This window comes from Poecilia latipinna, unplaced genomic scaffold, assembly GCF_001443285.1.
Source record: "Poecilia latipinna isolate Pla-1442-1.1 unplaced genomic scaffold, P_latipinna-1.0 Scaffold66, whole genome shotgun sequence".
NCBI lineage: Eukaryota > Metazoa > Chordata > Actinopteri > Cyprinodontiformes > Poeciliidae > Poecilia > Poecilia latipinna.
In genome coordinates this window covers 237,523-251,207 of record NW_015112682.1, presented here as the reverse complement: position 1 = coordinate 251,207, position 13,685 = coordinate 237,523, and the positions used below count along the sequence as shown (strand labels likewise).

At 39.2% G+C, this 13,685-nt stretch overlaps 1 protein-coding gene across 3 annotated transcripts in view; it reads right to left on the bottom strand.

Annotated features, from left to right (window-relative positions):
* LOC106964345 (solute carrier family 12 member 5-like) overlaps window positions 1-13,685 on the bottom strand; it is a 186,162-nt gene that overhangs the window by 7,167 nt on the left and 165,310 nt on the right. For 2 of the 3 annotated variants that reach the window (XM_015059827.1, XM_015059844.1), the window contains exons 8-25: window positions 12,457-12,668; window positions 11,266-11,433; window positions 10,373-10,471; window positions 9,497-9,554; window positions 9,200-9,374; window positions 8,958-9,076; window positions 8,652-8,750; window positions 8,443-8,562; window positions 7,613-7,717; window positions 7,185-7,353; window positions 6,721-6,916; window positions 4,748-4,917; window positions 4,467-4,598; window positions 3,942-4,049; window positions 2,122-2,247; window positions 1,437-1,669; window positions 712-726; window positions 373-506 (exon numbers count right to left, since the gene is read on the bottom strand). In XM_015059827.1, coding sequence (XP_014915313.1) covers window positions 373-506; window positions 712-726; window positions 1,437-1,669; window positions 2,122-2,247; window positions 3,942-4,049; window positions 4,467-4,598; window positions 4,748-4,917; window positions 6,721-6,916; window positions 7,185-7,353; window positions 7,613-7,717; window positions 8,443-8,562; window positions 8,652-8,750; window positions 8,958-9,076; window positions 9,200-9,374; window positions 9,497-9,554; window positions 10,373-10,471; window positions 11,266-11,433; window positions 12,457-12,668 — 2,438 coding nt within the window. The remainder of the gene's footprint in view (window positions 1-372; window positions 507-711; window positions 727-1,436; window positions 1,670-2,121; window positions 2,248-3,941; window positions 4,050-4,466; window positions 4,599-4,747; window positions 4,918-6,720; window positions 6,917-7,184; window positions 7,354-7,612; window positions 7,718-8,442; window positions 8,563-8,651; window positions 8,751-8,957; window positions 9,077-9,199; window positions 9,375-9,496; window positions 9,555-10,372; window positions 10,472-11,265; window positions 11,434-12,456; window positions 12,669-13,685) is intronic. The other variant, XM_015059834.1, reaches the window with a different exon arrangement.

Sequence of the window (13,685 nt, the reverse complement as noted above, 5' to 3'; positions counted from 1 at the left end):
CTCACAAATTTGCACTTACCCATGGTAGAGGCAAAAAGGTAACTAGCTATCACGGGTACATTAGCAGCTAGTTAGCGGCAGCCTCAACTGTCTCAAGTCATACAACGCAATGAAGATGTTTGAGTGTGACTCAAACTTTTGTTTGACAGAAAAGTCCCAAGAGAAAAAAATACATTAGATATACAAGACTAACTAGTCCTGCCAAGATTACATTTAAAACATGTGATCAATGTACTAAAGACCAACTTATTTTTAAAATAAATGTAAGACATTTTTAGGCCTTAATTTTAGATATGAGTCAATCTTAGAGAACCAAATGGCCTCCTGTGCACTTTGGACACCCCTGCATGCGATTCTCCTGATAAAGGATACAGTTCTCATCACCTGTCCGGTTCTTGGGTGCCCCTGGCATGTTCAGGAGAACTAGTTTGGCCTCTGAGGACTTTTTAAGGATGACTTCATTCAGCCGGAGCGCTGTGTGCATGCGCCGCACGTTAGATTGGTTCCTGAGAGGAAACAAGTCGAGAGAAAAGGTCAAACTGATTCCCGCTGGTTGTTTCAAAGCGTCTTGTGATGCTCAGAGGTGATGCAGATGGTAGATGCACATTCGCACGTTTATTTTTGTAACATCCTCAGCTTATCATGTGCCTGACTGGATGGATATGAGATGTGGATTAATGAAATGAGGTTCATGGGGGCTTCAGTACTTACAGGTTCTCCCACTCTCTGCAGCATTATATGAAGAGAAATAAATCTTTATAAAAAAAAAACATTCTTCATTTTTTTTTTTTAGAAAATGTGATCCTACCTAAAAACAACCTCAACATCTATGCTATGGGAAAAGCATTTGATTTCCGATACGACACAGATATCTGAAGCTTAGTATTGGCCGATACCGATCTGATACAGAAAGCCAGCACTGAATTGACTTAAAATGTTTCTCTTTTTTGTTTTAAACATAAATGTACCGGATTACAAATGTATTTGATAACTCTGCTCCAATACAGCACATGCAAATATGCCAATAACTTCACACTCTTGGTCAAACATGTAAAAACTGAACAACTTTAATTTATGCAGTCTGTTCAGTTAGGGGTATAGCAGCCAAGGTAAAAACAAATAATAATAAAGAAACACAAACAGATAAAAACAATAGGCTAACTATCTTGGTCAAACATATAAAAAATGAACTTCAACAGATGTTTCAAATGATTCAGAAAGGAATTCTTAATGTAATGTACAAGTAATAATAAAGAATGGTGTCACTCAGAGCACAAAGCATAGAATTAAACTTAATAGATATGCCATTATGAATTAGGCACATTGTCACCAATACCTGATCTGGAAACTTTTTCTATATCAGGACCAACACAGATACTGATATTGGATTAATTCATCTCTAGCTAACAGTTCATAGAGCATGGCTAGGTACTCACGGCTTCATGTTGAAGATGTCCTTGATGTCATCATGTGTGGTCACTCCGAGAGGCTTGGCTGCTTCACCGTCACACTTTTCTGTCCAGGTCCTCTGGATCTGCTCCCCGGGACTCTGAGCCTCCTCTCCGGGGGTCAGCGGGGTCGCTGGGGTGGCGGGACTGGCTGGGGTGGTGTTGTCATGGATGAGCTGGACCTGAGCAGGGGGGGATACAGGGGAAGAGGCCGACTTTGACTAATGAGACGAGAGGAGAAAGAGGACGAATGTGGATTCACGCACATGTTAACACGGAAAGTCAAAAAGCCACAGTAGAAGTGGGAATATGGGAATGCAGGTAAAGTTACAGAGAGCCACAGTGTTTGAGAGAGGAGAGGAAGGAGAAAGGGGATTAAACATTTCTGTTTGTGTTTCTTCAGCACATTGCCTGTCTGTCTGAACACACACAGGTTCTTCATGGCGTTAGAGATAAAGCTGTTATCAGTTTAAAAGAAAATGGTTTTCCCACTGGACTGAAATGATCCAAACTGTTGCTAGTAGTAGCAACAGCAGTCTTACGTTATAGGAAATACTTTTGATATTAAAACATCTTCCAAAACAAAATGTTCTACTCAGTATGAGTTCTGTTCTGAGCTAACTTTCTGCAGGCATTCTAGTGAATTGGACTCTCTTGTTGAGGCAGATCGTACCTCTTCTTCAGGTTTCTCCTCTTTGCTGGTGGCGGGCGGCTCTTCGGTCACACTCAGCTGGGTGGTCACGGCGGCCGGGTTCTTACGGCGGATAGATCCGCGGGAGGAATCGGTGATGCTCTGGATCTGTGAAGACACAAAAAGAGGAGAGAAAAAAAAGGTGTGATACATACAGATGTTGTCTTGCTCTGTTTTTATCATTACATTCACAAGGTGTGTGACATTTATTAGTCTCTTGCATTGAAGATCAGACCCTTTGTGTCATATAAGCATACTTTTAACTTTTTCCTCAATGTCATCTATAACTTCTCTGAAGTCTTCCTTTCTCTTTATGGCACTGTTTGTTCTTATATTCTCCAACGAACCTCTTTGCAAAGAGATGGACTATATTTACTAATTCAATCACATTAGAAAGCAGTTGGGTGCACTAGAATTATGTATGTCAGATTTACAGATTATTTGCAAAAATGAGCACAATCACTTTTGCACTTTCATGAACTTTAATATTTAACATAGTAACAGAGTCAGAGATGGGGCTCTGGGATGCTTTGTGGTTTTCTTTGCATGGCATGATTTAAAGGGGATGTACTATGCATTATCCAGCCAGATAGTGACATTTTGTATAACAATCAAGTAACTATGATACCTGTATATCAGACATAACTTAAAAGTTAAACTTAAATCTTAAACATCACAATTTGATGCCTTGATATTGGCCTCATTCCAACACGCCAGCTTCATCACAACAATGCTTCTCATTGTGCTGTTAATCACTAGAAGTGTTGGACTAAGAATTAATTCATATGATGAGCTCAGCAGACTCACAGTTCCACCAGGTGCTTACTCGTTGCTGCAGCCACTAGTCTGGAGGAGCTGAATGGATAAGGCGAGGAGGAGTGGCGCTCGGTGAGGAGAGCTCAGCTGGAGACTACAGCTCCATGGAGTTTTGTGCAAACAAGTGAGATTTGTAAGAAGCTTTTAGGTACCCTTGAATGGTGGGAGATGAAAGGATTTCTTAAACATGCACGAAAGAATCAAAGCAAGACTACAGGTATGTTTCTGATGAGGGAATATCACTATAATGTGATGTAAGGCTCAAAAAAGTAAATTTTACACTAAATCCCCCCCGTTTAAAGTCTGGGAGTATTTGCTGTGATGTCAGCGTCTTAAATATGCTAAATGTTTTTTTTTTTGTTTTTTTTTTTAAATGATCAACTTCAGTTTGTTTGGAAATGGCCTTATAACTTTTCATTCTTAGAAGCTGCAATTCCCTGGAGATTATTACTGATTTCTCTCCTCCTTGGCATAGTGGCTGCTTTTGGGTAGTCTCTGCGTTTGTCGTGGTGGTCACACTCACTCATAGTCAGTTAATCTGTTGTATTTGATTGGGATCACTCTTTCTCCTTTAAAATTCTTGTCAAGCAACAAAGGTATAGTTATTTTTCCAAAGACTACACATTGACAGTTTTAGAAACCGTGTTCTCCCTATAACTCCATATTAAGCATAATTTAAAGGAGTAACACAAAGACTTAAAAATGTTATTTTCCCACCTCTGTCAAAACATTGTCATGCTGTCAAACACAGCATGAGAGCACTTGCTGTTCTGGCTGTTGTCAACTCTCTGATAGAGAGGATAAATATGGTGACCCACTGCTCTGATTTAACACAAGATCTGCTTTTGTCCAGAGGGCGTTGTGTGTCATGTTAATTCAAATCAAGCCAAGCAATGCCGAGTCGGCTTGTCAAGTCATGTCAAGATAATGTGCGCATATCCGCGTACTTCTAAAAACAAAACTTTGACATCAACAAACTTCCTTACCTCCCTCTCGCGCTCGGTCTTGGTCAGGTTGATCTGTTTCAGCATCTGAGAGCGTTGTTCCATCACCAGCGTCTTCTCGTACGTGTAGGCTGAGATGTCACTGTCATGCTGAAGGAAAAAGAAATATTTTATTTGTCTGTTCTTCATCCATGTTCTAAGAGTCCTTGCCAGATGTTTGTTTACACACAAATGGAGAGGAGAAGAGATATGTTCTTCCCCTGAAACCAAAATGTTTAAAAGAAACAGGTAAAGCCTGAAGGATGTTGTGCCAATTAAAATGTATTCGGTGAACAATAACAATTATTCCTGTGCTGAGGCAGAGGAATACACAGCAGTCATTTATCCTTGTGTGAAAAAAACAGTAGTTGTGTTTACTGAAGCAACCGGCCGAGCCTGAGGCATTGCTGGATTCTCTAATTATTTCCCCAGCTGAGTGGTTCTGACATTAAAGTGCTTATCAATGCTCTAGAATGCATGTTGTTTTACTTACACAAATGGTGCGCTGCCAGCTTTGAGAAAACTCACCATTTCAACTACTTCCACCATAGCATCAATGCGGAGGTGATACAGGAACGTAGTCAGGTCCTTCTTCATCTGGATGCTGTTGTCGTCCATCTGGGCCACAGTGAAGATGCGCATCTTGCACTTCCTCCAGACCTAAAAATTCCACAATATAGTTTATCCATTTGTTAAAACATCTCCAAACTCTTAAAGCTGTATTTTGCATGGATATAACTGCACTTATATTATTTTAAAATGTGGATCTCGCCAGTCTCCATTACTATTGTGGTGGTAATTAACAGTACCTTATGTTGGCGGAGCAGGAAGGGCAGCAGCATCAACATGCCTCCATCATGGACGATCCACCACACATCGATGTGACCCTCAGTAAAGCGTTCGCTGTTGGACGGGAATGCTGAAATGTTCTTTGGTACCAGGAGAGCGAGGCGGGCAATGGTGGTTTCTCTGACCAGCTCTGCAGATAAGGCAGCAATGTAAGGCAAAGCCTGATAAAATTATGTTTTGCACTATTTAAAAAAAAACTTTCCCGGTCTACATCTTACGTATTTTATGTATTTTTGCAGGTACCTATTTATATACGATAAAAACCCACAATATCTTTTATTCTTCCTGGCTGACATTAAATCAGGCCAATTGTTTCCTAAACCTGTTAGAAAAATATTTACTAAAACCCAGAATAATTTGAGAGAATATTTTTAAAAGATTGTTTTCTTTGAAGGTAAAATTTTACATACATTGAAAATACTATGCCTTTAATCAATTTTGGAAAGCCTAAATTATGACCTCAGGGCTTTGGAAGCTTCTGATGGGAAGAGTTAGTGTCAACATTTGCCACAACCTGTGGATGTAGTTTAAGGTAAACCTGCAAACTTTCTGATTCCTTGTTTGACATAAAAAGAAATCAGCCAATCACAGCACAGAGATGTTAACGTCATATTATTCAGTACAGAGACGTTTTGTCAGAAATGAATATGAACAAAAAACAAAGATCTTGTGAAGATGCAGGCTGGAGCTGGTACAAAAGTGGCATTATTTGAAAAGAGTCCTGTATAGAGAAACGATAAAGTTAAATTGAAGTGAGAGGGATTAATGACCATTGCTATATTTGGAGGAAAAAGGGTGAAACTTCCCAGACTCACCAATCCAACAGAAAAGCATTGGATGCTTTCATAGTGAGCAAATGTTCAATTGAAATATTTGGATTATTTCCAGGAGGAATATCCAAAACATTTAATGTAAGTCATATAGTTTAATGCTACAAACTACAAAATAAATTTGTGTAAAAATCTGACTTAGAAGAGCATACAAAATATTTTAAGAATCTCTTTCTTTCTCATTGTTCTGGCCTTTAGCAAACAGAAACCCCCAACTGACTGAAAGCAGATTAAATCAGTGTTTAATCTGATTTAATGTCAGGCGCTGAGAAAAAAGGTCATGTTTCCTGGATGCATTAAGTTGTAATAAAGACAAATTGGCCAAGTTTAAACTTAGCAATAAAATGGGGAGGAAAGGGGATTAAAGAGTTTAAATGTTGCATGGTTGTTGGTGCCAGATGGGCCAGTCTGAGTATTTCAGAAACTGCTGACCTACTGGGAAAATACTGGGATGAAAATTCCTGAATACAGAGGGAATTTTCATCCTTCTGTATGAAAATAAGAAAATGCATTCAGAGGAATGCAGACTATTGCAGTTTAAGCTTACAAATGGAAAACAAAATAGTATCTCATTCCAACATAAAATACCATCACAGAACATGGTGAACTTTGAAGCAAATGGAAAGACAAAGTTCCATAGCAAATGAAACTCTCAAGCAAACAGAAGACCATGACTACTACTGTCAGTTAAGAGGTAGAAACTGAGACTATAATTCACACAGAATCACCAATCACTGAAGATAGAAAAAATTCACCAGATTAAATTAATCTCCATATCTAATTATTTCCCACTGATTTCTTGAGCAAGACAACAAGCTGAATGTAATTACTCAAAGGCCTTTGCAGTCCTAAGCAGCACCTTTCAGACGTGGGAGATTTGCTCCATGAATGCTAAGAAAGCATATTTAGCAAAGTAGATGGTGAGATCAATACAATTCCACTCATTGACTATTTAATTCATTTCAGTTCAGTTAAATTCAAATCAATTTAATTGAAATTAATTCAGTTTAGATCTGATCAATTCAGTTCATTTCAGATCAGATCAGATCAGATACATTCTATTCAATGAAACTTAGTTAAACCCAAATTAAAACTAAGCATACCAATGAAGTTCCTCCAGGTTTGGTGCTCGTCTCCTTGCTTCCAGTTGCGTGGCCAGGAGACCAGCACAGCATTGTGTTTCAGGCCTCCCAGCCCGCTGGCCTGCAGCAGATGGGATGTAGCATCACGGAGGTTTGAGGAGACGGTCACCTGACAGAAGCCCTTCACCTTCTCAGTCTCCATTAATTTGCGCAGAGCCTGCAAAGTAAAACACATATAAAATAACATTTTTGAATTAGCTAATTACTCATTTTCATGTGTAATACGGATTTACAGTACAAAATATATACAACAAAAACATTTCCAATACATTAACTTGGGAATGTGAATGGATGTAGCGGACTGAGTATCCTGATTTCTTTTAACTATCACTGCAGATTTAGACTTGGATGCTTTCTGTGCGGCTCAGGATAAAAATGTTGATCGGAGGTGGCAGACTGTCGTCAGACTGTGAAATGCTCCCTGCCTGATCTGCACGCTGAGCCTGCTCGTAGTTCGCCAGGTAGGTGCCCTCCAGGGCCGTCCCGACGATGGTGAGACCTTTGCCTGCCTTCAGCTGGTTGGTGAGAGACAGCAGACGAGGCTGCTCCACATTCTGCTCTGCATCTGTGCTCACCAGCACCAGCAGCTGAGGTCTGAGGGGAAAGGTGAGCAGAAAGCAGAGGACATGAAATTTAAAGCAGACACCAAGTAGGTGAATGAGAAAGAAAAGAGCGTAGAGGGGGAAAAAAAGGCATTAGAAAGCATCATGAATGATTCATATGTTGACGTGGATGAACAAACACTTCTTGCAGTTTGACAGGTGTGACTTGAGAATGACTGAACACGCACAGACACGTTGTTAATTTCTATGTTAATTGGAAACATGTTTGTGTGTGTGAGTGTGTGTCATACCTCCAGTTCTTGGTGTGTGGCTGGCCTTCCTCAAGGCGCATGAGAGCGTATCGTGCAGCGCTCAGAGACAGACCTCGTATCCCATCACCCCATTCTTTCTCCGCACTGTGACACAACCAATATATTTCAGTCAGAACATAAACAGGTTCGTTGCTTCACATTCAGATGCAAAGGGCAAAAGGGCAGAGGCTGCTGAGATGCAGGAGGCTCTGCAAGAAAGAAAACGTCATATTCATCACATGATACGTCTTGCAGAACTGCACTGCAAAAACACCAAATCCTACCAAGTACATTGTTTCGTTTCTACTGCATATATCTTATTACATTTGAAAAAAGAAAACATCTAACAAGCAACTTTTTAGCCAAGAATAAGAGCTAATTTAAAGTCAATAATTACTAAATATAGATTAAAAAAAGGCAGATTTTTTACTAACAGGAAAATGTCATGTTATACATGTCAGATTTTAATGTACACACTACTTTCAGTTCAGATTAAACTGTTATAATCATAGTTATGTCTTTAATTCACTGAAACAGTTTGTTACTAATAAATGTTCATTTTTCCACCATGTTAAATGGTGGATAGATAAAATATTAGGTCTTCCCCCCCACCATACATCTCTGTTGTGGTAACATTACATTAGAAAAGTTAATGTTTAAGAAACACTCATAGCAAAAATTTAATCAAGAGTTCTGAGTTCAAAGAAGACAAAAAGCTTGAAACTAAAACAAAAAACCTAAAATGTTATTCAGTAAAAATCAAACCAAAAGGTTTTAGTCCTGAGCTGTAATCATCAGATGTTTACTGTAACTCTTTCTTGTGCACTCACCCTGCAAACTCAATGTATTTGTAGATAGAGCCGGCGATGCCCATGGCCACTATGGCGTAGTACCAGGAGCAGAGGAACATGAGAGTGAGACACAAGCTCATCCCAAGGAAGGACAGAGCCCTACAGAAGCAATATGAATTATTGAGTCCACATAAAGGAATGGAAGTTTGACTTGACACATAAAATCTGAGATGATGTCAAGAACTGACCAGTGATAGAACTTGAAGCGGGGCCTCCAGTTTGGAGTCCTGAGGAGTGTCTGGAGGGCGCAGGCCAGATTCACAAACATATAGCACATCAGGAAAAACCTGCAGGACACAAAGTAACTCAGGTTAACACAGCTTCTCTTATCAGAACTGACAAATTGGGATCCTCAAAATGGAAATGAAGGGAGAGAAGTTTTGGTGAGATTAATTTTGAGCGCACTGGCATTTCGATTTAGGCGAACTGATTGTTCTGAACTCTCCTACTGTTAGTTTTTAAAAAAAGAAATTAATTTAGTTTTCAGTTCTTACATGGAGAGGATGGGAGCCACAGAATCCAGGGAGGCAATGAGGATCCCGCTTTCACAGATACAAGCTGTCAGCAGGAGGGACCATGTCGGTTCTCCATTAGCCTTTCCGTGGCCAAAGATCTGCACAAACAGAAAATTCATTACCACAGCTTTTTACACAGTTTTGTCTGCATGCGGTACCTTCTGCTCTTGTTCCTGTAAATTAGTCACTACGTTCTGATTGTGAAAGCAACAAAAACTCACCCGAAGGGCGGGCACAATGCCATCCTTGGCGATGGCCTGCAGAAGACGGGGAGCTCCCGTCAGGCTCTGGAGCCCTGCCCCGCAAGTGGAAAAGAAAGAGCCAACCACGATCACCCATGGTGACGGCCAGGCCAGCGTCCCGATGACCAAGTTCCCGTGCACGCCCTCTCCGAACCTAAAAAGGGAGATCAACAATACTTTAAAACATCAAACAGTCTCTTTTCTCAGACTAAATGAAGTGAGACTGAGCAGAATTTAATAAATCAAATCACTTTCAAGCACCAAACATGGACTTACTTGTCCCTGAGGACCACCCCCTCAATGCAGGCACCAAACAGAATCACACTGGACATGTCTGGGAAGTTCAGCTTCAGGAAAGGTAAGCTACCGCACAGAGACAGTTGATATGCTCTCCAAATGACGGGTAATAAATCCACTCAACTCTTAAAATGCATTTCATTTTCTGATCTAGTGGTTAAAGTATATTAGCAAGGAAAATGCAGTAATCAATATTGTTTAGTGGAGTATATAAGCGATCAGTGACACTGTAACAAACATCCCTCGGGTTTATTAGCTTGCACTTGCATAGGCAGCCACATAATGTGATTAGAAGTCCTAATCAAATTTGTGTAGACTACAAGCTGATTATTTAGAGAAACACTGGAGGTTATTCAATTCAGCTGCTTCTCTCTATTCTGCCTGTATGGAAGAAAATTGATAACTGCACAACAAGTTAGTATTATAAATCATGACCTTTAATAAGCATTAAAAATGGTTTATTTTTAATGTAGATAAAAATAAACAAATATAAGAAGTGGCCATAAACTGACTTGGAAGCAAACTTTATAGATGAGGCAACAATATTAATAACGCATGATAACTTTTAGCTAAGTGCCAAAATGAGATGAGTATCATCACAATAATGACCTTTCTAGATTTAAAATACTGACCTTTAATTGAGAGGCTCCCTGCCGGCCACAATCACTTTCTTTTTTTAACTACAGCTGAGAAAAACGCCTAAGTTCACGACAGCTTAAAATCCTGTCAGCGACCAAGTATCTGACTGACACAGGACAACCTAGGCGACCTTTCTTAAAGTACTGTAATCTATTTTTAAAACGTTCTTGTTTTGAGGATGAGTGTGGTGCTGAAGGCACAGTCACACGAGGATACAGACAGTGGAGGTGGTTGTGATGGCTGCAATGGTTCCAATGGGGATCGACTTCTGGGCATCACGCAGATCGCCGGAGCGGTTGGATCCAGCCATGATTCCTGTGGAGAAAGTTGAAGCAAACAGCACCAAGATTACAAATGCAGAAAAGTTTTGTTAGCTTGACATTAAATGAGAACAAGACAAGTTTGCATAGCACATTACAGCAACGAGGCATTTTGTCAAATGCCATCAATAATCAATTTTCCATTTATTATTACCGTAACTCTGAACAGGTGAGGTTTTAGCTTTGATTTAAAGGAACTAAGTGTTTCAGCAATCTGGAAGCAGTTGTTCCAGATTACTGGAACAACATTCAGCTGATTGAATGGGGATGCAGAGCAGGCCAGAACCAGAAGACCTGAGTGGTCTGGAAGGTCGATCCAATGACAACAGGTCTTTGATTTAATGTGGTTCCATGTTGTTCAGTGATTTACAAACTAAGTGTTTTAAAGCCTACTCTCTGAGTTATAGGGAGACAGTTTAAAGACTTTAGACCTGGAATATGTGCTCTATTGTGCTAGTTTCAGTAAGAAGCAGCATTCTGAATCAGCTGCAGCTGTCTGACTTTTTAGGTGTCCAAAAAAAAAAAAAAATCAATCAGATAGTAAGTAATCAATGGGACAAAAGATAAATGCATGGTTGTTCCAGATCTTGCTGGGACATTAGTCCTTTAATCCTAGAAATGTTCTTCAGGTGATAGAAGGCCGACTTTGTAATTATCTTTATATGTCTTTGAAAATTCAGTTCTGGGTGCATCACTACCCACATGTTTCAGGCCTTATCACCAGTTTATCACAACACAAGGACCTATAAGCAAATCATAAAAAAGAAAACAACTGGAAGCATTTGTCACCTGTCACTGATGGGAAGTAAATGCCAACCAGCAGAGTGAAGAAGCTGGTGATGTCAGCTAACACGTAGCGGTTAGCGTTGGTCAGAGGGTCATCATGGTCCTCCACTGACTCCAGGATCGGCTTAGCAATCAGATCCCCCTTCTCATAGTAGGTCCCAAACAGGTTGTCTGTTGGTGATAAAATGTGTTGACAAGAATAATGGTCAACACTGGTCACTACATAAGAAGAAGCTACAAAAAGTATTGATCTATCCAGAAAACAGGACATTGTTTTATTTTTTTGCTTCACCTACAATTATGAAATTCAGAAATGTTTTTTTTTTTTTTTAACTATGACATTTTAGTAATTCTGAAGTCAGCAGACTGTTTTTCTCTTTTGTGCTCACAGAAGTCCTCAGTTGGAATCAAGACAAAAACACCTCCAAAGTCAGGATAGTGATTGGGAAAACTGCAGGCGGCCCAGCAGCCCTGAATTAGAACAGCTTTTGTCCTTCTTCAACCTCTTTAACAGAACGCAATCTTTAATGAGGGAGCTAATCAGTTTTAGATGTCATTAACTGTGGCAATAAAGGTTGTCACCGATCCATACATAGAAATGTCGCAGTAAATCTACCCTGAACAGCAAAATACGAACAGTTTCAGGAGTGAAGAATCATTTTTAAAGGGCACAGTCCTTACCTCATGATTAATGCAGGGTTTTATTGTTAAATATCAGAGTCAAATAAGGTTAATCTAGCTCTGCGCTTTCTAAAGCTGAGACTTTGGAACCAGTCTGCAGGAAAAGCAGTGAGTGAAGTGAACTTTGTCTGGCTACAAAACTCTTCCAGCTTTGACGAATAAAACTATTTGATCCAAAACCCGGTATCCTTGTAAAAAAAATGACAGAGCTTTTGTACCACATCCAATATTAAAACATATAAACAAATTCTATGCTGCAATCAGTAAAAGAGAAGTTATTATTTTCATTTCTACCCTTACCAGAAGAAAATGTCTGTTTCACTGAAAAAAGCAATACCAAAACACTTTTCTTCCCCCTCTTTAAAATGTATTTTTTTTAATGAAGCTTCTGTCTTTGAATGTTAAATTGCCAAAGTTTCAGTAAATGACCCGAGCAATGCATAACATGACCTAACCTTTGTTCTCACTTTGCAAAGATGTAAACTCTAGCAGATCCAAAACACTCGGACTCACCTGACAGGACTCCACTGGTAATCCCGGGAATTCCCTGGATCTGAGTCACGTTGTTGGCCAAGAAATATTTGTCGCAGGTAGCGTTGAGGAAAGGTGAGTCACAGAATATGCGCCACAGCTGGGTGGTGACTGTCCCATTAGCGGTCTCAATGGTTTTGGCACAAACGTCAAAGTTCTTCCACACCAAAGTGCGATTCCCCAATATACAAACGCTGTGGAAACAAATTTTTGGCTTCTTCAAATCACAAAATACAGCATATTCAAATTATTGTGGTCTGATTTGATTTTACGCAGCAAATTTGGCATAAATACTGTACTGTGGTAAGTACAGCAAATATGATTATTTACTTAGTAAATAACATAAAAACCAACAACAGTAAATGAAAGTTTTCTGTTTTAAATGTAGAACTTTGCTTTAAAAGGCTATTGTTCTCTGTGATCTACTAAATTCTGTAGTTTAAGTTAATCTGGATATCGTCATTTATGTTTAATTTGCTTCAAAGGGGCCAGACTGTCTTGTAAAATAATCTTCCCTTAATTGGCTCTGATTAGTGGTAAGTGAAAACTCCTAAACTAACAGAATTGACTTAAAGCATGTACAAAAATGCACTTTTTAGTAAAGAAAAAAAAATCCAGGTTATACTCATATGCTTTGCTGTAAAAATTAGGATAATTTCTTCATTTTTCACTGGAAAAATGCAAAAATTAGAAAAGCAGAAATAGATATTGGCCAGGAAAAACCTAATCAGTGCATATCTGTATTTCACCAACGAGCAGCAAAATGCTATACTTCTTGGATGCAGAATGCTCTCCAAAATTATGCATCTTTCAGCTCTGCTGGGAGGATTCTTTTCTAAATTTAGCATTTCATGCAGACATGTCTTTCAGATACCGCATTTGCTGCATGTATTTTTGTTTTAGGTCTAACACTTCCTTTGGTAACACTTTATTTGAAGGGGGTTGAATAAGACTGACATGACACTTTCATAAACATGACATAACACCTGTCATGAACATCAATAAGCCTTCATGAATATTTATGACTGTTGTCATAAAGCATCATTCGGTAAATTATGACACTTTTAATACAAAGTTGACATTAAGTGTTGTTTTGTTTCTATGTGCTGTTTTTTCTTCAGCAGCCTCGATTTGAAGAGTAAAATGAATTTTCAGATGTCTGAATCAGTTTGATTTATGGTTGAGTTTCTTCTGCTGTTCTGTCTTAGTTG